Source organism: Staurois parvus, unplaced genomic scaffold (assembly GCF_062004578.1).
Source record: "Staurois parvus isolate SC_StPar_1 unplaced genomic scaffold, SC_StPar_1.0 ptg000629l, whole genome shotgun sequence".
Classification (NCBI taxonomy): Eukaryota; Metazoa; Chordata; class Amphibia; order Anura; family Ranidae; genus Staurois; species Staurois parvus.
The window spans coordinates 1,194,048-1,216,428 of NW_028318425.1; the positions used below are offsets into that span (position 1 = coordinate 1,194,048).

General features: G+C 42.1%; 1 protein-coding gene across 1 annotated transcript; it reads right to left on the reverse strand.

Moving 5' to 3' along the window:
- Positions 1–408: 408 nt before the first annotated feature.
- On the reverse strand, positions 409–21,894 carry LOC149449349 (estradiol 17 beta-dehydrogenase 5-like). The gene is made up of 8 exons (XM_089693380.1): positions 21,733–21,894; positions 20,518–20,634; positions 18,343–18,420; positions 17,236–17,358; positions 11,827–11,939; positions 10,698–10,863; positions 5,613–5,695; positions 409–1,454 (listed from the first exon to the last, which is right to left on the reverse strand). Exons 1-8 carry the CDS (start codon positions 21,886–21,888, stop codon positions 1,412–1,414), a joined length of 879 nt encoding a protein of 292 aa, XP_089549506.1. The 5' UTR covers positions 21,889–21,894; the 3' UTR covers positions 409–1,411.
- Between the last annotated feature and the right edge of the window lie 487 nt (positions 21,895–22,381).

Below are 22,381 nucleotides of genomic sequence, written 5' to 3' on the forward strand. Positions count from 1 at the left end.
ACCGTTGGTGGTAACGTCGGCCTATTGAACAACCGATTTTTCCTTTTTTTAAAAAAAAAAACTGCCGGTTTTCGACCTGTCTATGGCCTGCATAAGAGAAGGATGAAGGGGTAAATAAAGTTAGAAATTAAATAGGAAAGAAATAATATTTTTTAGTACAATTTTTATAAGTATAATATAAGGCAAGAAAGAGGGGTATAGAAACAGATCTTATTCTGGACTGGATTCATAATGGTGACAACAGAGGACCATGTCTGCACAATGTGTGTCAGCGTAGTTGCTCGTAGTCACTGCATCAGGGGAGTATGGGACAAAGTAATAACGCAGGAGCATAATTAGGACACATATTTCACCCCATAACCGGAAGTGCCTAAACAAGGACCTTAAGGCTGCATTCACACCTGAGTGTAGAGATTTACTGCTGTTTTTATTTGACAGTTTTTGATCATTTTTAGAAGTGTATTACAAGCGTTTTATAAGCACTTTACAACTTGTGTTTTTTGAGGGGGGATTTTGAGGGGGTGTTAGGAGGGAGAATTTTGCAAAGGGAGGGATTTGTGCTAGAAGCAGGGATGTGGAGGGGGGGGGGGGGATTGTGCAATGAGCAAGGATTTGGGGAGATGGGGGTGATAGGAGGGGGAATTTTGGAGGGGGGGTTGTGGTAGAAGCAGAGATTTGGGGGGGGGGGGTTGCTAGAAGCAGGGATTTGGGGGGGGGGGAATGTGTGCTAGGAGGAAGTATTTGGAGGATGGGAATTTGTGATAGGGGGTTTTTGCAGAGTGGGGGTTTGTGCTAGCAGGGGGGATTTGAGGGGGAGACGATTTACAGACCACTGAATTCAGCCTCACAAACTACATCTTAACGCTTGTTCACACTGGGCACAGTGTAGAAATGCATGCAAATTCACGCATTTTCTTGCACCACACACATCTAAAAAATGCTCGTGTGTTAGCACCCACTAAAACTCATAGTGCTGCAGTGCAATGCATTTTGGTGCGGTACAATTTTAAAAATCATGCCAGCACCTTTTCTCTTTGTTTCACATACAAATAACAGTCCACTAAAAACGTGACGCAAAAAATCTGCATGCTCCGACGCACCTCTTAATGTGAATGAGCCCTCAGACTGGTGTGCCCCAAGATTGTGCACTATTCTAAAGGGTGCCTTGACTGAAAAAGGTTGAGAAACATTATGACAGAGAAATGTTTCCATGCAAATAACTATCCAATGTACTAATTTACAAATGTTTCTGTCAGATCACTACCATTAGCTTTACTAAGGTTTGGTGCTAGTTATTCTTAATTTCTAAAACTGGTCATAGAAAACAGGAAAAGGCTACAAATACTGGTTCATTCTCTATATGGTTACATCAAAGCATACAGTCTGATTAGCAGTCCATCCAGGATTTATTTTAATAATCATCATGAAAAGGGTATTTTCGATGGTCCTCCCACCTAAAAGAACAAAACAAAATTATACTATTAGCAAGTTTTTTCTTCTATTCTTGTTTTCATATATTTATTTAATAAGTATATAATGTACAGTATGTAAAACCCTAACTGGGATTTTTTTTGGTCTTTTAAATATGCCATGAATGCTTTTTGATATATCTGTTTGCTAAGGGCAAAAAACACCTACCGGGAATCGTATGACCGATAACTTCTCTGCCACTGCTTACTATTATCAGTTACATTTTCTTCAGTTCTCCTTGTGTAAAACAAACCTCCCCCACCCACCCCTTTGTTTTAGAGGGGAAGGTGATCTGCAGTCCTGTCCTAGGGTGACAATGCTGATCATCCATATAAAAAGTATGAGTGAGAGTTGTCACTTTGGAAGGAGAGGTGTTACTGTCAAGATCACAAGATGAAAATAAAAGGGAAAAAGGCCTTGAAAAAAGAAAACACATCTAAGGACTTGTAGGCTGTAATATTTTCCAGTTTTGTATTTATGTTTAGATACAATTAAAAAAAAACACCTATACTTTCAATTTTGTTGGCTGTCATTGCTTACTTCCTCTTGGAAACACTAATTGCCTGGCTATCATTGCTTACTTCCTCTTGGAAACACTAATTGCCTGGCTATCATTGCTTACTTCCTCTTGGAAACACTATTTGCCTGGCTATCTTGGGCATTAGAAATTTTGAGTCATTCATCCAGGACAAGCAAATCAGAATGCCTACAGTTCAAATTTCAAGTCAATGATATAAAAAGTATTAAAGTCAGAGGACTGACATGTCAGCCAAGCAGCTAGCATTTTCAGGAAAAGGTTAGACATGGCAGCCTAAAGTACAGGTTTCCTTTAACCCCTAAGGGTAAAACAAATCTTAAAGCCTAAGTAAACTTTTACAACTTTGACATGTGTTAGTAAAACCGTACATATCATCACAACTACTTTGTGCATCCAGGTGAATTATACCTTGTTTTTTTCAGGACAGATTGGGCTTTCATTTGGTGGTAAACAATAATGTATATCCCTTGTTTTTTCTTTTTTATTATCCAAGGGAAACTGGCCCAAATAGTAAAAAAAAATGTTTTTTTTTTAAATTTAGCTATGTTTTTCTTGTTACTACCATAACCTACCACCAAAGAACAACCCAAAATAAATTTTCCAGCAGCGATACCATATATGTGTATGTTATTTGTTGTTTGTACTCGTAGTACAGCCCAGAAATAATAGTGCACATTTTCTTTTACTAACTGACATGACGCTGACCTTGACACAAACACTAACCCTGGCACTGAACTAGATCAAACCTTGATCTAGGTGTTTCTTTGTTTTTTATATCTATTTTTTTTTCTTTTTTTTTTCTTTTTTTTTTTACAGTTGTTTTTTTTCTCACTCTCTGCAAGGAGTGAGAGATACAATGTATCTGTTTCCTCCATTCAGAGAGAAAAAAAAACAAGGAGGGGAGGCGGGCTTCACAGTAACTGATCACTGTGATAGCCAATAAGAGGCTATAACAGAGATCATATGACCCAGAATCGGGAGTCCCAAGTCCCGATCATTTGAACGGGACCCGGGGCTCTCAGTGACACCCCAGTCTTTGTGCTGGGAGTGCGCTGTGTGGCACAAAGACAGGTATGCAGATATGTGGCCCCATGGAAAAAAGCCCAGTTCTGTAAGGCTGCATATTTGTGTTACGTCAGTGTCAAGGGGTTAAAAAACTTTATATAACCTTAGGTCTATGAACTGACTATATATCAAACACATGTAGCACTAGCACCTTAGAAGTCGTTGAGTTTTGGGTTCCCCTATAGTCCTACACAGCCAGGCAACACACCTTTTCTTCAACTCTTGCACACTGAAGACAGTGAACAGTCCTTGAGCTTGTTTTTTTTGTGATTTTATTAAGCGGTATTGAACTTGGATGGGGTTGAGGAGTATATGGGATGGCCAAGGATTTGTGAACGTAAGGACATATTTCTTTAGCAACTCTGTACAAGTCCATAGACAAATAGTCTTTCCTTGAAGAGCTCTCTAGCCCTTCTGGTGTACCTCCTCAGATCCCAGATGAGTCCTCCTGTTCACCCAGCTGTCTGAGGGAATCCCAGAGGAAGGGGACCCAGAAACTGCCACTGTAGTAGAGCAGCCCTAGACGACGAGCTAGTTGGGTTTGCCACCTGACTGCCCTCTCCCTTTATCTGGCCCAGGGGGTTTAGGAAAACTCGCTCAGTCCTTTCCGGTCAGCATGTGGGTTGGTGGCTGCCTTCAGGCCTTATGGTAGGTTGGCTCTTTCCCTGCTTCCCAGGTCCTCTTTCAGCGGATGGTTGAGGCTGGGAGATCCTTTTTCCCAAATCCTGTCTGCAGATGGCCTGGGCCCCCTCCCAGGCTCCACACTCCAGCCTTCTCACATCATCTTCCACCGGTCACTGACCACTTTCTGGTCAGGCTCTTCCATTCCTAAAGCCCATTCCAAGCCTCCAGATTGGGGATTGGTCAGAGTCCCCTGAGTATGCAGATCAGCCCCTCCTCACCCCACCCACTGCCTTCTAGAAACTTCTCAAGCTTATAGACCTGGGGGAGGTATCAGGGAACTGACCTACAGAGCCCTCAGCCCTAAACTAAAGTTGCCTGGCTGACTCATCCCAGGCTGACTCATACCAGGCTGCTATCCAGCCTCTAACTAAAACAACTAGCTAGCTCCCCCTGGCTAGGTTTTGAAAACCTGCATTAACACATTGACTTAGTGGTAGCACATCTGCCTTGAAGTACTGGGCTCATTATGTCTAAGATTACAAGCCACCAAATTACTCATGTCTAAGATTGGGATTGCTAAATTACTAATTACAATTCTACCCATAGACAAAGCATGACTATTACTAAATATGGGAGTTTTGGATGGTTCAGCAATGATCTCATTACTATGGGAAACCAATCATGATGCTTAGGAAGGAAAATCAACTAGACAGAATAGAAGACCTTCCCTAATTAGTATGACTCCTCCCACTAATAATCTGACACCAGTTCTCGCGTCTTGCTTCACCCACAATGACAGTGTTACACCTACCAAGCATGTAGTTGTTTCCCCATGCTTTTTCATGCTGGAGGTGACTGGATTATGCCTGCATGACTGAGTGTCCTCTTAGGACTATAGCCAGCCTAAAGCTGGCCATAGATGGATGGAAATTCAGCTAATTCAGCAGGGACCAGCCTAATTTCAATCCACCTATGGTTATTCTTGCTATAGAAGTTGATGCACTGATCTGCTTAGACATTCACAACAAGCATCTCAGATGCAAAGAAAAGTCCAGGTACAAGAGCCCTAAGGGTGACTGCAGAAAGACTTATTTTAGAGCAAGCATTTATCCAGCACCAACCATTTAAGAAGTGCTTTACATACTGTACATTGGCACCTGTCTCTGCGCATTCAAGTTCCCTATCACATGTATACACACACACCTACTTGGGCCAATTTAGACAGGAGCCAATTAACCTATCAGCATGTCTTTATACTGTTGGAGAAAACCATAGTAGCCAGAGGAAACCCCCACAAGCACAAGGGGAACCTGCAAACTCCATGCAGATAGCATGCTGCCTGGGATTCAAACAGAGGAGCCCCGATGTTGCTATGCAGAAGAACTAACAACTAAGGCCAGGAGTTGTCCAAATGCCTTTCCCTAAGAACATGATGTAGGAAGACATCTTAGACGATGTAGGACCTCTCTATGTGTCATACAACTCAGTAAGCAGACAGAAGTGAAAGGTTCCAGTTGAAAAACTCTTTGTGTGCTTTGGCCAAATAGAGGCTTTCATTATCAGCACCTATGGTAGCTCTAAGGCTGCATTCGCACTTGAGCATTTTGTAGCTTGAATCTCCAAACTCCAAAAACGCTCAAACTTAAAAACTCAGTTGTTCCCTATGGTGCCTGTTCATGTTATCAGGTGTGAACAGGCACCATAAAGAACAATTGATTTTTTCATTCTGAGCTTTTATGGAGCTTCAAGCTATAAAACACTCAAGTGTGAATGCAGCCTAAACAGATGAACCCTCTCCCCAACATCATATTTGGCCGTCAAATCCAGAGTAGGCCTTATGAACCTCTAAAATATAAAGGTTGACTGGTTCTCACCAAATAAAAAATGACAGTGATATCAGTGGAGTTATACTCACATAGACATTTTATCATAACGCACATTTTTATTCAGGGCTTTAAGGGAATTCATTTCCTCCTCCCCCAGTTCAAAGTCAAATACCTGCAGATGAAAGAAATTGTTATACATGTGTGGTCGTTTATGTTGCTCTTTCTACTGAATAAGGGTGGTTCAACCAGTTCTTGTGAACACAAAGTTTGTTCTTGAAAGTATGTAAACCCTGACAATGAACTTCGGCTATTTATCCCCTCCCGGGTCTGTTACAGAGCTGATGTGTGTGTGTGTTCTATAGTCCTGCCTTAGGGTGACAACACTTCTTCGCTATAGATACAGTGCAATGATCACCAGGTGAAAAATGAAAAGATAAAACTATTGCAGCCATCATATCTAAGGACTTGTAAGTTGCAATATATCGGAAGCTGTTTTGTTTTTCAGCGAGTGAATATTTTTAATATTATTTTAATGTTTCATTGAAAATCATTTTCACATCCTATCTTGTCCTCATTTTTGTTACTGTATTGAATGTAGAGATTTGTAGATTTGACTCTATTGCGTCTCCTGTCAGTTTGTTGGAGGTTTTTTTTTGCCATCTGTGTCTCATTGGAGAGATTTCCCTTAAAGCGGAACTAAGCTCTCTCGATCAACATTAACTATTTTAAACTTTATGCTGCTAGTATTGGTATATAAATAGGAAGACATATTATATTTTCATGTTGTAACTTTATTTTATTTGTCTTCAGTTGTTTCCTGGTTTCTGGCCTAGGCCAAAACGATGTCATGCATCCCAAGAGTCTTCATGGACATTTTTTTTTCATATGGAGGAAGGGCTTTCTCACCTGAGCACACCCTCCTGCCTACATGCCTGAGCTAAGGGCAGATGGATTCCTGGACGTAAATGCTACATAAATCATCTGCCCTTACTCAAGATGGCCACAGCTAGAAAACCCATCCTCCCCTCCTGAAGACTCCTAGGATGTATGACATAATTTGCCTAGGCATGGAAACCAGGAAGTAACTAAGGAAATGTAAAAAAAAAAGTTTAAAACAAGTAAATAAAATATACTTTCCTATCTATTTACTAACACTAGCAGCACTGTTAATTCAGCAAAAATTTTGCAATTGCATTAGATAACAAAGTAATACATACAGCATACAGTATTGTTTTCTAGGGGCAAACAATGCTTACTTTTGGTGATATTGGGGTGAATTTACTAAAGGAATATAGAGCGGGGTAAAGCCCTGCTGATTTCCACCATCCAATCATGTGCAAGCAAAAATGCTTTTTCACATTTTCTTTCCACATGATTGGATATACTTTACAAAGTGAAGCTTCACAACATTTACTAACGAAAACCAAATGTACTTGCAAAGTATACAGCCTAATCCACCATATTGTCTTATTATTTTATATTTTCCAATCCAAAGACAAAACAAAAAAAAAACCCAACATACTGTTCACTTTTTTCTAATTTTTTCTGAAAGTTGCGCCGACTTACAGTGCGACTTTGCCAGGCAACTTGAGTACTACTTTGAAGCGACATTGAAGCAACTTTCAGGGAATGCCTGGGTAATCTTCCTGTAATGTCGGATCCAAATCACATCAATATAGATGAGGATCGGACTTGGAGGTGACTTCCATTAAAGTCTATGGGCACAAGTCAGGTAGAAGTCGCCTTGAAGTAGTACAGGAACCTTTCTAAAGTCGGAGCGACTTCAGTAGTGCTAATTAGGACCGCTCTCCTTGACTAACATGGGATTTCCCATGTCATCATAGTGGCATGTCTCACAAGTCAGAACCCAAGTTGTGGAAGTGTGAACCGAGCCTTACCCCCCAGTCACATCAAGCCCGACTTTGAAGTCGTGGGACTTACAGTGAAGTCGCACAATTTCAAAGTTGGGGGCAGGGGCGGACTGATCATTTGGAAACTCGGGCACTGCCCAAGGGCCTGGGGTCAGTAGGGGGCCCCATGAGATGCCCTTGGTACCTTTTTCATAGACTTTTTTGAGTTTGGGCAAGGACACAGGGGCCCCATGATCCCCTGTTGCCCAGAGGCACCATGAGTTGTCAGTCCGCCCCTGGTTGGGGAACATACCGATTTCAGGTGTGATTTGCAAGACATCTGACACAGATGTCTATGCAAATCACACCAAAAGTAGAGATCGGCGTGGCTCCGACCAAGTTCGAACCACACCGATACGACCGCTGTAATTGCGGACAATAGGGTGCAACTTGGCATGCGATTTGCAAGTCATATGGCATGCAAATCGCATCCCAAGTCGCACCCAGTGCGAGCAGGGTCTTAGGTCTGCAAATGAATAAGAAAGAGTAGATACAAAAGTAAAAATGTTTTGAGTAATGTAACATGAGTAATGTTTATAAACAATGTGTCAGATGGTCTTCTATTTCAACAGCAGCAGCAGCTCCTTCAGCCATTGTGCTTACACAGCTGTCATTTTGACAAATGAAGGAGCAGCAGAGGAGCAGGACAGGGAGTACTACACATAATCTGTATACTTTGTTTAATTTTTTTTTTTTGGGGGGGGGCGCTTAAGTAGCATGCATAACCTAGATTGTAAGCTCGAAAGAGCAGGGCCCTCGATCCCCTCATGTTTTGCATTGTATTGTTATTGTTCTGTCACATGTTCTGTCCCCCTCTGTAATGTACAGCGCTGAGCGAACTATTGGCGCTTTATAAATACTGTATAATAATAATAACAACTGGTTACAAAGCCAGTGACAGCCTATCAATTTCTTTCATGATAGGTGAACTTTAAAGGTCACCTCTGAAAACTGTTTCCTTTCACAGCTCCTGCTCAGTGCTGCAGACAATCACTACCCAGCAGCTTGAAGCATTGGCAGTCCTGGAGAAGAGCACAGTTCTGCAGCATTATGCACAGTGACGAGACTGACCAAAAAAACGGCAGCGCTTCTAGGAGCCATGTAATGGCAGATTCCAATGCTGGAAGAGACACTTACATAGGGCAGGCATCTGCAAACCTCGCAGGTCCCTTTTAAATAATAAAATTTGAGTCTTAGATTTGGTTCCTTAACCACTTGCCCTCCAGAGGATTTACCCCCATTCCTGCCCAGGCCATTTTTTGCGATACGGCGCTGCGTTACTTTTACTGACAATTGCGCGGTCATGCAACACTGCACCCACATGAAATTTACGTCCTTTTTTCGGTGGTATTTGATCACCTGTGCATTTTTTATTTTTGCGCTATAAACAAAAAAATACCAACAATTTTGAAAAAAAAAACAATATTTTTGACTTTTTGCTATTGAACATATCCAATAAAAATATTTAAAAAAAAACAATTTCATCATAAATTTAGACCAAAATGTATTCTGCTATATGTCTTTGCTAAAAAAAAAATCCCAATATGTGTAAATTAATTGGTTTACCTGAAAGTTATAGCATTTACAAATTTTATATACTGGAATTTAAAAAAAATAGTTTTACTAGTAATGGGACTGTGGGACTGCGGTGGGCATTCTGACACTGGGAGAAACTGACTTGGTGTCACTGACATCCCCAGTGACACCAATACAGTGATCAGTGCAAATAAAAAGCACTGACACTGTACTAATGGCACTGGGCAGGAAGGGATTAACATGTGGGGAGATCAATGGGTTAACTGTGTGGACTGTGTGTTTCACTGTAAGCACACTGCTTTGCATGGCTCTGCAGAGCCATACAAATCAGTGTGCAGGAGGTGGCAGGGGAGAGAGATCTGTGTTGTTTATACACAGGTCTCTCCCCTGTCGGTGATACTTGGTGATTGCCGGGTGCAGGCGGGAAATCACTGGCCGGGACCTGGTGATTGACAGCCGAGGTCGCGAATGGCAGAGTGAGTAGGGCGTGCGCTCGCTACTCAGAACTGCAGAGTCCCGTATATATACTGTGCATGATGTTGCACAATATTTTTGCTATAGGGCAGCGCGGAAGCGGTTAAAGTGTATGTAAAGCCTAAACTTAAGACTGTAGAAGGGTTAGAATCTGTCAGTTTTTTCTTTGGTATCTGTGTCCTCACTGGAAAGGACCCCCACTGGCTTGGAGAGCATTGTCTGTGGCAAGGACGGACTGACAACTCATGGGGGGTAAATCCTCTGGAGGGCAAGTGGTTAATGTTTATACGGCTGGGTGCACCATCCAGCCCAGGGGCAGACTGACAACTCATGGGGCCACTGGGCAATAGGGGATCAAGAGGCCCCTGTGTCCTTGCCCAAACTCAAAAAAGCCTATGAAAAAGGTACCAGGGGCATCTCATGAGGCCCCCTACTGACCCCGGGCCCTCAGACAGTGCCCGAGTTTCCAAATGGTCGGTCCGCCCCTGGTCTGTGGTACAGAAAGTGATATAAAATCCAAAACGTTTGCTTTTTCACAGGAATAGATAAGGAGAAATCTTCAAATGGGGAAACAAAGAGATCTTCTTTTACTTCTTGCTATGTCTTGCTATGTTCCCTCTGCGGGGAATGCTTTCTGGACAGAGAAGGGACCCTTCCTTTTTTGAATGGACAGAGTCAGTGAACGGTACCAATCGCTCACTGTGTTCATTCGTAACTGAAGCATAGTAAACTATGCATGAAAGTAAAAAACCTTCTGTGTGCTGTTCCCCCCAAAGCTCCCCTAAAACTCACCTGAGCCCCCTTCCATCCAGTGATGTGCATGGGAGCCTCAGCTGTCCTGTGTTTCTCTCTCTCCTCATTGGCTGAGATACAGCAGCTGGAGCCATTGGCTCCAACTGCTGTCAATCACAGTTAGTGAGCCAATGAGGAGAGAGCGGGGGGTGGGGCCGAGCTGCAGCTCTATGTCTTATAAACACATAGAGCGGGGCTCAGGAATGAGTGCACACCAGTGCCCCCATAGCAAGTGGCTTGCTATTAGGGGCACTGGTCAAAGGGGAGGAGCGAGGAGAGTCAGTGGGTGACCCAAGAAGAAGAGGTTTGGGGCTGCACTGTGCAAAACCATTGCACAGAGCAGGTAAGTATAACATGTTTGTTATTTGAAAAAAAATAAACCATTAATATCACTTTAAACTTCAGCTCTAACCATTCCCTATATTATCCAAAACTTATAAAAAGGTTTGGCACAGTTTGTACCTGCAGGTTCTCTTTGATTCTATGTTCAGTGAAACTTTTTGCAAGAACGACAATCCCTCTCTGCAGCAGATATCGAAGCGCCACCTGAGCCGGAGTCCGGCCAAGCTTCTTTGCTATGCCATTCAGGACTGGGTCCTCAAGGAGTACAGGGCAATCTACACCAATCCTACAGAAAAGCAAACAGACAAAGCTCATTCCAAATATCTAAACAACCTCGCCACCAAAAACATCAGGCAGGGATAGAATTAGAATGTTACACCATTGCAACACATATCATTGTAATTCTCCAATTGGTCTGACAGACAGCTGTATCGGACATGCAGGAACAACTTCAACTACTTCTTCATGGAGATAAAGGGAAGGAAGCCCAGAGTGTTTTGTTTTTATTTTAACAGACTTTACAGAATAATTGGAAGATGAGTATGGCATGCCCTGTGTTATGCTGTGCTCTAGAAACCATGGCTTCACCCATTTCATTACTGCGGCATGGCGAAAATGCCAAACTGACAAGACAACTAATAATAAATAATAATGAAGCAAAAAATGGTCATATGATCTGTCAGTATGCTAGTTGTTTGAAGTCTCACAAGATTTCAGAGGCAGCAAGAGCAGCCTGGGCTTTAAGCAGAACTCTGGGCTCACAAGCCTTTAATTAAATATAATACTTAATAGCCACTGAGGACATGATTACAGTTTGTGCTCACCAAATTCCTTTACAAAGCCAGATATTATCTTGTAAAAGTAGCAGTGATGACATCATCATAGTGCTGTACATAGCCTGTGAAGAGAGCAGAGCTGTGGGAGGGACCCAGCAGACCCCACCCACTATAGGCTACTTGCAGGAAGGGGCAGTGACAAGACCAGTCACCCTGCCTGCACAAGGAGAAGGAGTGGCAGTGACCGGTCTTTATTACAGGAAGCTCCTGCACAGGGGCAAAGTTTTAAACTGGATTACCCCACAGATTTGGAAGAAATTCACAAAGCACACCAATATTCAAGTAAGAATAAACATGCCTCTTGTGTTGGATTTCAGCTTAAAGAAGCAAGCTCTTTCTATTCAGACTGTGCATGTAAATACAGTTGAGATCAAAATAGTTTTTCAACTTCCTATAGAAACTTTTCTATTTACCCCAATGCCTGGTCCCGGCTGGAGCCCAAGACACTGTAGGCAACTAGCACAATGCTCTTGTCCTTGCAGAACTTCAGCAGTTTCTCTTGCTTCAGGTACACATGGCATTCTACCTGTACAGACAAGAAACACATTAAATAGAATTTTATGATCAATCTCAGTTTATTAAAGCTTTTCAGAAACTGTAGAAAAAAGTCAAACTGGCACATAAACAATACAATGGTAGGGAATAGAACAAAAAGGGACTAAGGGTGGGTGTGGGAAGAGGGGGGAGAAGAAGGGTAGACAATAACACATGAGGCAATAATAAACAATAACAGACTGCACTCAGTATCTCCAATTACAGACTGTGACGGGTTACTTTGGGTGGGGGGCCCATGGAACACAGCTCACTTTGGAGAGGTGGAAGACCCCTGTCTCAGCTCCCCATATCCCTATTATGTGTAAGTAACCCTGTGCCTGTTAGGGGTACAGGGTGATCTGTCCTAATATTGGGTTTGGGGTTTGTTGATTGTTTAATGCCATGTGGTTGCATCCCATTGTTCTATTGTTTGTCTTGCTAGGGAGCAAACTATTATTGAATGTATGTGTTTATGTGTATTAGCTTAGTGGGGGGTTGTCTCCCAAAGCCCTTCCTCCTGTAGGGACTGTCTGTTGGTGTGAAGTTTGAATACCTGTGTGTCTCTTGTTGCTAAGTGTAGATTGCCCCACCCTGTGTCATTATGCAGGGAGGGGGGATTTGTCCCCTGAGTGTATAAAAAGCCAGTTCGAGTTTCAAATAAAGAGTTCCATGTTCAGACAGACTGGTGTCATCTAGTCTTGGTTAGTCGGCTGTGGGGTCTGTGGTCGGTGTACGGACAGGGTAGCGGTATTATAACGGAAGTACCAAACGCAGACTGGGTCGGTTCCGTTACACAGACCCAAGAGTAAAGTGCAAATAGTTTTGTTGTACAAACAATATCAAGCCCCCGAAGGGCACAGATTATAAAGACTAAAAGAACCACAATAAAAAAGCACAAACCCTAAGGGACAATGCACCATACAGAACAATTGAGATCAGCCTGAAAAAAAGGAAAGGAGCCATGGAACCCACCACAGCAATCCACACACCTCCCCTTCCAGAAAACAATCGCCCAGAAAAACAAAAATAGGAGGGGGAAAAAGGAAAAAAAAAGAGGGGGGGGAGAGAGAAGGGGAGAGAAGAATAGCGGAGAAGGGAAAAAAAAGGGGGAAAAAGGAAAGAAGGAAGAAAAGGAAAAAAAAGATAAATAGATCCGCCTGAGAAAAAGCACCCAGTGAGACAACAAACCAACATGAACCAGAAAGAGAGAAAAAGGACAATTCCTGCTCAAGTAGTCATGAGGGTGCGGAGTACGGAGGACTCCCTATACATATGCCAGGAGTGCCAAGTCCGACGACAGCGTTCCACAGTGCCCAATTCCTGAGCCAATAGCGACTCCATAGGGTTTATTTACTAAAGCTGGAGAGTCCAAAATCAGACTCCCTTCTGCATAGAAACCAATCAGCTTCCAGGTTTCAGTGCCAAAGCTTCATTGAACAAGCTGAGGTTAGAAGCTGATTGGTTTCTATGCAGAAGGGAGTCTGATTTTGGACTCTCCAGCTTTAGTAAATAAACCCCCATATGTCTAATGTGATCCATCTCCTCAACCCACTCCAAAAGAGTCGGAATACAGCTAGTTCTCCAATGGCGAGGTATAGCCAGCCTGGCAGCTGTCAAGCAATGGCGAAGAAGGCCCGTTTGATAGATTTGAAGGAGCCAGGCAAGATAGAAAGCAGAACAATTTGGGGCGTATTGGAGACCGTCTGGTCTGTAACCTCCAAGTAGACTCGCAAAATACAATCCCAAAACGCATAAATAGGGGGACATTAGTACCAGACATGAAAAAGGGAGCCAGGGGCAGCCCGACAGCGCCAACAGAGATCAGAGGTGGAGGGGTAAATCCTATGAAGGAAGGTGGGGCATCAGTACCACCAAGTGAGCAATTTGAAATTGGTTTCCTGAGCCCTACTGGTCAGAGACAAACAGTAGGTAAGGGTAAAGGATTTCAACCAGTCCTCATCCGATATCTGAATGGCAAGGGCCCCAGCCCACCTGGAGGTGTACAGCGGAAGATCCGGATGAACCGTGGCCAGCTTAAATACAATTTTATATATAATCAGGGATACCAAGCCTGGGCTTGCTGGTTCACATATCTGTAGTTGCAAAGACTACCATTAAGTCATATCATTTGTAACATTTTTTAATATTCTAGCAGCTTAACTTAGATGGTGTTAATAGGATCAATCCACCCACAAGTGATATAGAATATAATTATAACCCTGTGCTGCTCTGATCCCCTCAAATGAAATATAAGTTTGGGAAAAGCTGCTCTCCCCAACACCTACACATTTCTGTTGTAGGTGGATGGATGAGTCAGTTCCTGGCTTTTTACAGGTTTTTTTATACTGCTAGAGTGAGATCTCCCTGACCTGTGTTTGTCCTGGGAATCTTAGGTAGACATGTGCAAAACAAAAATATTTGGTTAGTTTCAAAATCTAACAAATTTTGTGTAGTTGGATTCTGTAAATTTGTTCAATTAATTTTCGAGATTCGTTTCGGTAATTTGTATTCGAATTCAATTCAAAAACAATTCGACCAAATTCGAAAAGGCGATCGTGTTTCGAAGTTGGTTCAACCAAATTCGAAATTGATTCAACAAAATTCGGAAAAAGGTCAGTCAAAATCGAAAAGATTTCAACCGAATTAGAAAAATAAAGGAGAGCGGAGGACCAGTCCCCTTTTGGGTGGAGCTCCGCTTTAAATTTGTTTTTGAATGTTTGTTAGATTTTGTTTTCGTATTTGTTTTTGATTTTGTTTTCGAATATAGGTGGATGGATGAGTAAGTTCCTGGCTCTTTACAGGTTTTTTTATACTGCTAGAGTGAGATCTCCCTGACCTGTGTTTGTCCTGGGAATCTTAGGTAGACATGTGCAAAACAAAAAAATTTGTTTAGTTTCAAAATCTAACAAATTTTGTGTAGTTGAATTCTGTAAATTTGTTCAGTTAATTTTTGAGATTCGTTTCGGTAATTCGTATTCAAATTAAATTCAAAAACATTTCAACCAAATTCGAAAAGGCGATCGTGTTTCGAAATTGGTTCAACCAAATTCAAAATTGATTCAACAAAATTCGAAAAAAGGTCAGTTGAAATCAAAAAGATTTCAACCGAATTAGAAAAATAACGGAGAGCAGAGGACCAGTCCCCTTTTGGGTGGGGCTCCGCTTTAAATTTGTTTTTGAATGTTTGTTCGATTTTGTTTTCGTATTTGTTTTCGATTTTGTTTTCCAATTTGAATTTGTTTTCTAATCAAATTTCGGCCGAATTTCGTTTTGTTATTCATTCACGGATTCATTCAAATTCGTTATTTTTGTAATTCATTATTCGGATACATCTGAATCTCTGAATAATGAAAAAATTGGTCCGAAATGCGATTTGGAATGAAACGAACAGCACATGTCTAGTCTTGGGTGTTCCTGTCCAACTGCAGGGATGGCGAGAACCATTATTAATGGGCACAGCAGATGTGCAGACCTAGGAACACAGCACAGGGATGGTGAGAGAGCCCCATAATCAGCACAGCAGACATACAGACTCCAGAACACAATGCTGGGATTTCATTGACCCCTGGCTCACATCTGTGCGGATCCACACAAAAATCCATGCTGCTGCACCACCCGCAGAGAGGAATGCAGACCTGCGGGCTGGTGCCATTAATTCTAATGGCACGCCTCCCACACTGGAAATTGCAACCGTACTGGGAACCGAGGTTCCCCTGCAGACTGCGTTTTCCCGAAGAAGTGCAGGGACTTCTTCCCTGCGTGTCCCGGGGCATGGGAGTCCATTCAAATAGCTCTGGTGCCCATGCAAAACGCGGCCTGCAGGAACGCGGAGATGTGGACCTAGCCTTATAGAGTCCCTTATAGAGTCCCTGAGGAATAGGAGAGACTCTCAGATGGTTTAACTCTCCAGCATCTATTAAGGTATATCAGTATTAGAACCATTTAAGAGAAAATAAAAAATGTATAATATGAAAATGTAAATGATATACTGATATATAACTTTCTAAAATTTTGTGCACAGAAGTCCCTATATACTGTTTATCTGGAGGCCAACGAGAACACATGTGAACAGAATGGTGGCAGAAAGATCTCACTATCAGAGTTCCCATGAAAATCAGTAAATAAAGAAATAGATGTAAACTCAGTCACACAAATCTCATATAAACTTTAACATGTTGTAATTTTAAAATGTTTTTCTTTTTTTAATTTGCAGTTTTTAAAAAAAAATAATCACTAGTGATACTGCTACGATGATTCCTACATTTCCTGTTATAGGGTGACAACTGATTCAGAGTTGTGCTCCTGCACTATCACCCTTGCACATGCACACATGGTGAAGACTATATGCAGCTGTGCCAATATACATTGTGCAGGAATGGACAACCATTATCAGCATCAGGGAATCAATCCAGAATAGAGATGAGCTTGGGCATCCTCTTAACTTATCTCTATCCGAACTCCAAATTCACGCTCTTTTTTACTCCATTGAGCTGAAAGCCGGGTCATTCCCACCCTACAGTTCACCTCTTTGTTTATAGTAGGGCAGGGCAGGCAGCTCATTGGAGTAAGACTTGGTTCACATATATGCATTTTGCATTTGATGCTTTCTCCAGTGCTTTTTAGCAGTTTGTTTTGCGTTTTTCTACACGCGTTTTTGACGCTTTTTGACCGTATTTTGTGTTTTGTTCAGCTTTTTTTTTGTTAAAGTGGATTTATTTTGTTGTCGGGCAGAATAAAAATGCAAAAGGCAGCAAAAATGCATTTCAGCAGCTTTTCTATTGAACACTATTGTAGAAAAAATGCTGATTTTTGCTTTTAAAAAAGTTCCAAAAACGCAGCAGCTCAAAAAAGCATAGATGTGGACATGTCCCATAGGGAACCATATTAAATGGACTGTAGTGCATTTCTGAAAAAAGCACTAAAATGCATTGACGTGACCAGAGCCTAAAAAAAGAGTGCAGATTCAGATTTTGTGTAGAGATGAGTTCAGAGGATGCCCTGGCTCATCTGTAGTCCAGAACAATGATGTGCAGCTGATGCTTGAGCAAGTGCATGTAGAAAGGAAGTGATTGAAAAGGGCCACAGGAGATCAGCAGCATTGATCTCCAGTATTTTATGTAAAAGAAATGATGATTGCTCATGATACACAGTGTTTAATCAATCTAAACAGCTCCAGTTTGGGTTCTACACCCACATTAATTCTGATGTTAAAAATACCTTGAGAATGCATTACCTGATTTACATCCACTTTAATAATAATCTTAATACAGCTTTGAAAATTGCATTACCTGATTGCAGACGGGCTTATATTTCAATCCTGATTTATTCAAAATCTGTTCCAGCTGCTGGCGATTGAAGTTGGACACTCCAATAGATTTGACCAGACCTGCATCTATACAACGCTCCATAGCCTGAAAATGATTTGTAGGAAATTAAAATACCTGCTTGTACGGTGATCCCCAGCAGCCCTTACCCCCATATTCTCTTCCTATTTTAACTACAAATTTCCAGATATAGACAGAAGGCAGAAAAATAATTAAGAAACGTTTACAGCTGTTTATATATTTTGAGGCTTGATGCTGTCCCATTTACTCTAGGCACGGCTCACAGGTGCCTTAGGGCTCATGTGCACTGCAGCTGATAAACTCACGTTCAGGAGCTTTTCTGCATTATTTTCAGCAGCCCCTGAACTCTCCCTAATGTTTTCCTATGTATCCATGTACACATCGTCTTTCACAGTCGTTTACAGGCACTTTAGTTTACAGTTGTCTTTTTGAACACACCAAACTTGCATTCAGGAGTAGATTTTATCAGCGTTTCAAACGCCAAAAACTTGCAAACGCGTGTAACTGCATTTATAAGCGTTTTTAACTGTTCCATATCCAAATGCTGTCCAGAGCCTTTTTTCATCATCAGAAATGCATACAAAGCGTTTTCCATGTATTCAAATGGACCCGGTACACCAGCGCAGTCAGTTCCAAGTTTTGTGAAGGACAAAATGGTAGAACGTGCCGCATTATGATCATGATGGGATCCATAGTGAATACAACCAGAAAAGACGGGTCATCTCAACACATACTGCTCTCTCTGCTTCTGCTCTCTCTATTCCATTCAAAATGTCTAAAATAGTTAATTTTTTACTATTTTTCAGTGCATTCTGGGCATTTGGGAAGGTCTCCTGAGGTTATCTTAAAAAGCGATTCTAAGCGCAAACGCGCATAAACACGGTATGCAAATGCAGCTAAACAGACTTTTTTTGACCTACGTTTTCCAGCAGTCAGTTTCCATCCTTCAGAAGAGTTCCCGTGTACATGAGCCCTTATGATAAATACAGTGCTGTTATTTTATTACATTCTAATTGAGCCACATGTTTACTTTAGGCATATCATTATCACCTCCCAAGTGTCTTGGATGTCTGTGTCGTCATAGAGGTATTTCCCATCTTTATCCACTGGAATCAAATCATCACTGGGCTTGGAAAAAAAACATTATAGTAAATCAGTGAGCAAAAGAATAAAATAAAAAGATTCTCTAACACTGTATGTTTTGGGAGCAAACTAGATGCCTGTCATCTTTTAAACATCAACAGATAGGCATTATTTAATATTGAAGTCTGATCTGCTTATATTTTGCCTTTTCTGTACCCCCACCCCACCACATCAACATGCTAATGACATTTTTAAAAGAGATGTATGGCTTAAAAGAAAAACAAAAAAAACAATCATATTAACCTAGATGACTGCAGCACCAATCCCAGCTGCAGCTGTCCTTCACTGCTTCTAAGATTGAGAACTGAGTGGTCAAACACTGCTGATCACACAGTTCTCAGTCTTCAGCCTGCAGAGAGCCCATGACTGTCAGTTACTGGAGTGCCAGGCTGTGGAGGGAGTGAGAATGGCTGGCTCAGGCTCTCAGCGGCTCATTGAGAGGCTAAGCCAGCTACTGGTCCAGGCATCTGGGTGGATCCCGACTTTAAAGTCAGGATTTTTCCTGAGCCTGGAGTGGCTGAGTGACGTCAGCCAACAGCGGGCTTTAGCTCTCTGTCTGCTGTTTGTTCTGCATGAACTGGCAATACTTCTCCTTTAACCTCCCTGGCGGTGTTCCCGAGTGTAGCTCGGGGTTAACTATCAGTACCAAAAGCGGTAACCCCGAGCTACACTCAGGATTACCCTGCAGCGTTGCTCTGGGATTCCCTCTTGCACTTACCTTGTCCTGCGTTCCCGCGATGTCCCCCCTGCAACGTCCCCGGCCATCTCCTCCGGCCGATGCCGGCATCCGTCTTCCGGGTTCCGATACCCTGCGAGCGCCTGGACATGCGGGGGACAGAACCGGCGGGAAATTTTACAATTTTAAAAGTGACATTCACTAAAGTCACTAAAATCACATAGTAAAACATTACTGTATCAAACCATTTCACATACATTTTGTCCCTACTGCTTTGTCCTGTGCCCTGCCTGCATTTTTACCGTCCTTTCTGCCTGGAAACTGAGAAACGTCCATGGCGTCCAAAAAGCATCCCTTTAGGTCAAAAGCGGTTTTAGACCAGCTAGAGAACAGCGATAGTAAATCAGAACTACTTGCAGAATTGAGTGATAATGATTCATGGGGGAAATTCGTCATCAGACACTGAAAACGATTTTGCAACTTTGCTCAGTGATGTGCTCAGTGATATATTTCAAATTTCAGTGTTTTTTGTTTGATTATATTATTGAATTACATTTATTATTATATTATTATTTTTTATGATTATTTATAAATTATATATTTATGATTTCATGTTTCAAATTTTATCATACCTGGGATGTTTACTAGACTCTTGTTTCGGACAGATTTCAGTGAGTTATTCCTAAAAATTCCAGCCCTACAATAAAAAAACTGCATATTTCCATGCAAAAAATGTACCGCTTTGAGCACAGAAATATTGACATAATCAGACGGCTAGGGACGTTAAATAACACCTTTGCATTTTCATTATATATCTGTTTTCAGAATCAGGGAGTAAGTAATGTCATTACTGGGTCTCTGTGCTTTTCAATGCAATGCAGGCAAATCATGGCTAGCAGGAAGGGTTGAATGTACATAGCTTCCTGAAAACATCACAGCACCCTGCCTTGGTACTGCTCTTGAAAGCCCTCAGCTATGATGTAAGGTTTGGCTCTTAGGAGGCAAATTCCCAAAATGTCCTGATGGGAGGATGTCAGTCATGAGGAGTGAGTGTTCCTAGGCAGGCTGTATCTGCATGCAGACCACCCTAGGTAATGCCCAAGCGTGATGCTGAGCCTCCATGTTTGAAAGAACTGAAATGCAAGGAATAAAAGTGACAGGCCAGGAACAGTAAGGCTAGGGAGGAAGGAGCTAGGTGATGCTGAAGGTCCTTCAGCCAGAAAATGAGGCAGGTTTTGTGTGACTGGCTGCAGCTTCTAATACACATTGTGAGAAGCCCGCAGTGTACAGTGAAATGAGAATAAGCAATTTCATTACAGAAGAACCTGTACAACTGTTCAAGATTAAAGGGAAGACTGGAGATCAGCTTTAAACTAACACTGTCCCATCCCTGGAAATCTGCTTACCTGAAATTCTATAGGCATGTGAATGAGGAAGAGATCCAGGTAATCTATTTGAAGAGCTCTTAGGGATTTCTGCAGACCATTCCGAACCAAATCAGGTCTGTGGAAAGTGCTCCAGAGCTGAAAACAACAAAAAAAACATTTTTTTCAGATACTTCCACCAAGCTAGAGAGTTCAGAATAGGCCTGATCATCACAAATTATGTTTAAAGTAGGAGCAATGCTTGTGAATAACCCCTTGTGATTCATTCTGGGGAACCAAATAAGGGTTCTTTCACATGGGGCGGACCCAATTAGCGGATCCGCTTGCTCAGTGGGGGGATCTCTCCGCTGATCCCCACTGAGAAAGCAGACAACAGCTCTGTGTCTGCTTTGCTGCTGCATAGCAAACACAGAGCTGCTCGCTCTCCTCAATGGGTGGTCAGATGAAAACGGACCGCCTGTCCATTTTTAACTGACCCAATCCCATGGATGGAAGGGGAATTGGATCACCATCCGTCCCTTTTTGGTGATTCGGATTGGATCAGATGTCGGCCGGTGTAATCGGACACATGTCCATTTACACCTGCCGCTCCATACAGGAGAATGGAGGTTCCAATTGGGAAAACAGGCAGGCAGATCCGATCTGAACGTTCATGTGAAAGAGCCCTAAAAAAAAGCTTTGACATTTAGCAGCAGCAAGATTTGGCCAATGAAATATACTGATTTTTTTTCACCCAGTGCTGAAATGACATGTAAAGGCACTATCCTCTATTGTGATCATAATTGTGCTTTTAACGTGACTTTACACAGCTAACCTTACCAGCGTTATCAAAACGCCTGTGTGCATGGAGCCTAAAAGAATTAGTGTGACACCTTTTGCTGCAATATGTTCTGGTTAACCCTATGGATGCAGTTAAATTGGTGACTACACCACACGGAACTTTACTGAGACAACAAAATGCTTTAATGGTTTATTCAACAGACCAGCAGGGAGAAAATGAGGGATATTCGTTGTTAGGGTTTACATACACTTTAAGTGATGTGTATTTTTTGGTGATGATAACTGTATCAATATAAATGTATGCAAATATTTATATTTTTTATTAATTCCTTACAGTTCATACAATGTGTGACAGACCTACCTTTAGACTAAATATTTTTGCAATAAAAGGTGTCCCTCTTTCTTACTTCAGAAAGAAACTACTGCATAATTCTGCTACAACCAAAAAGTACCAACCTTCCCAGTTAAGAACAAGTCTTCTCTCCTTATGGTTCCATCTGTGATCTTATTATGGATGGCCCGGCCAACTTCAACCTCATTGCCGTACAGGTATGCCCCATCAATATGGCGGTACCCGGCTGTGATGGCCAGCTTTGTGGCCTCTTCCGCCATGCTCCTGGGGTACTGAGAAAAGCCAATTTGATTTTTAGATAAAAAATACCTTTACTTATTCTTAGAAAATTATGTTTAATACATTAATTCGTTAACACAGTAAGCTCTATTCACAAACCATTAATTAATCAATAAATGTTATATAGCACCTTCCTAGACAGGTGCTAGGAGTACACCACCCCCCACTGACTTCTCCATCACATCCAACAATGCCACCATCAGGCCCGCCCCGCAGGCCAGAGTACTTGGTGTCATTCTTGACTCCAATCTATCCTTCCAGCCCCAAGTCCAATCACTAACAAACTCATGCAGACTCCACCTCCGCAACATCGCCAAAATACAGACGTTCCTAACCCCAGAAACCACTAAGCAGCTCATCCACTCCCTCATCATATCGCGACTCGATTACTGCAACTCCCTCCTCACTAGCCTACCTCGCCGCTGGCTATCCCCGCTTCAGTCGATCCTGAATACGGCTGCCAGACTCACCTTT

What these genes read in the sequence shown, in the direction of transcription:
- LOC149449349 (XM_089693380.1), bottom strand. Translation starts at nt 21,888, where the DNA reads ATGGCGGAAGAGGCCACAAAGCTGGCCATCACAGCCGGGTACCGCCAT. An exon ending in AGCCGGGACCAGGCATTGGG is followed by an intron (nt 10,864 to 11,826) that starts GTAAATAGAAAA and finishes GCTTTTCTGTAG; the next exon opens with GATTGGTGTAGATTGCCCTG. An exon ending in GAATCAAAGAGAACCTGCAG is followed by an intron (nt 5,696 to 10,697) that starts GTACAAACTGTG and finishes TTTCATCTGCAG; the next exon opens with GTATTTGACTTTGAACTGGG.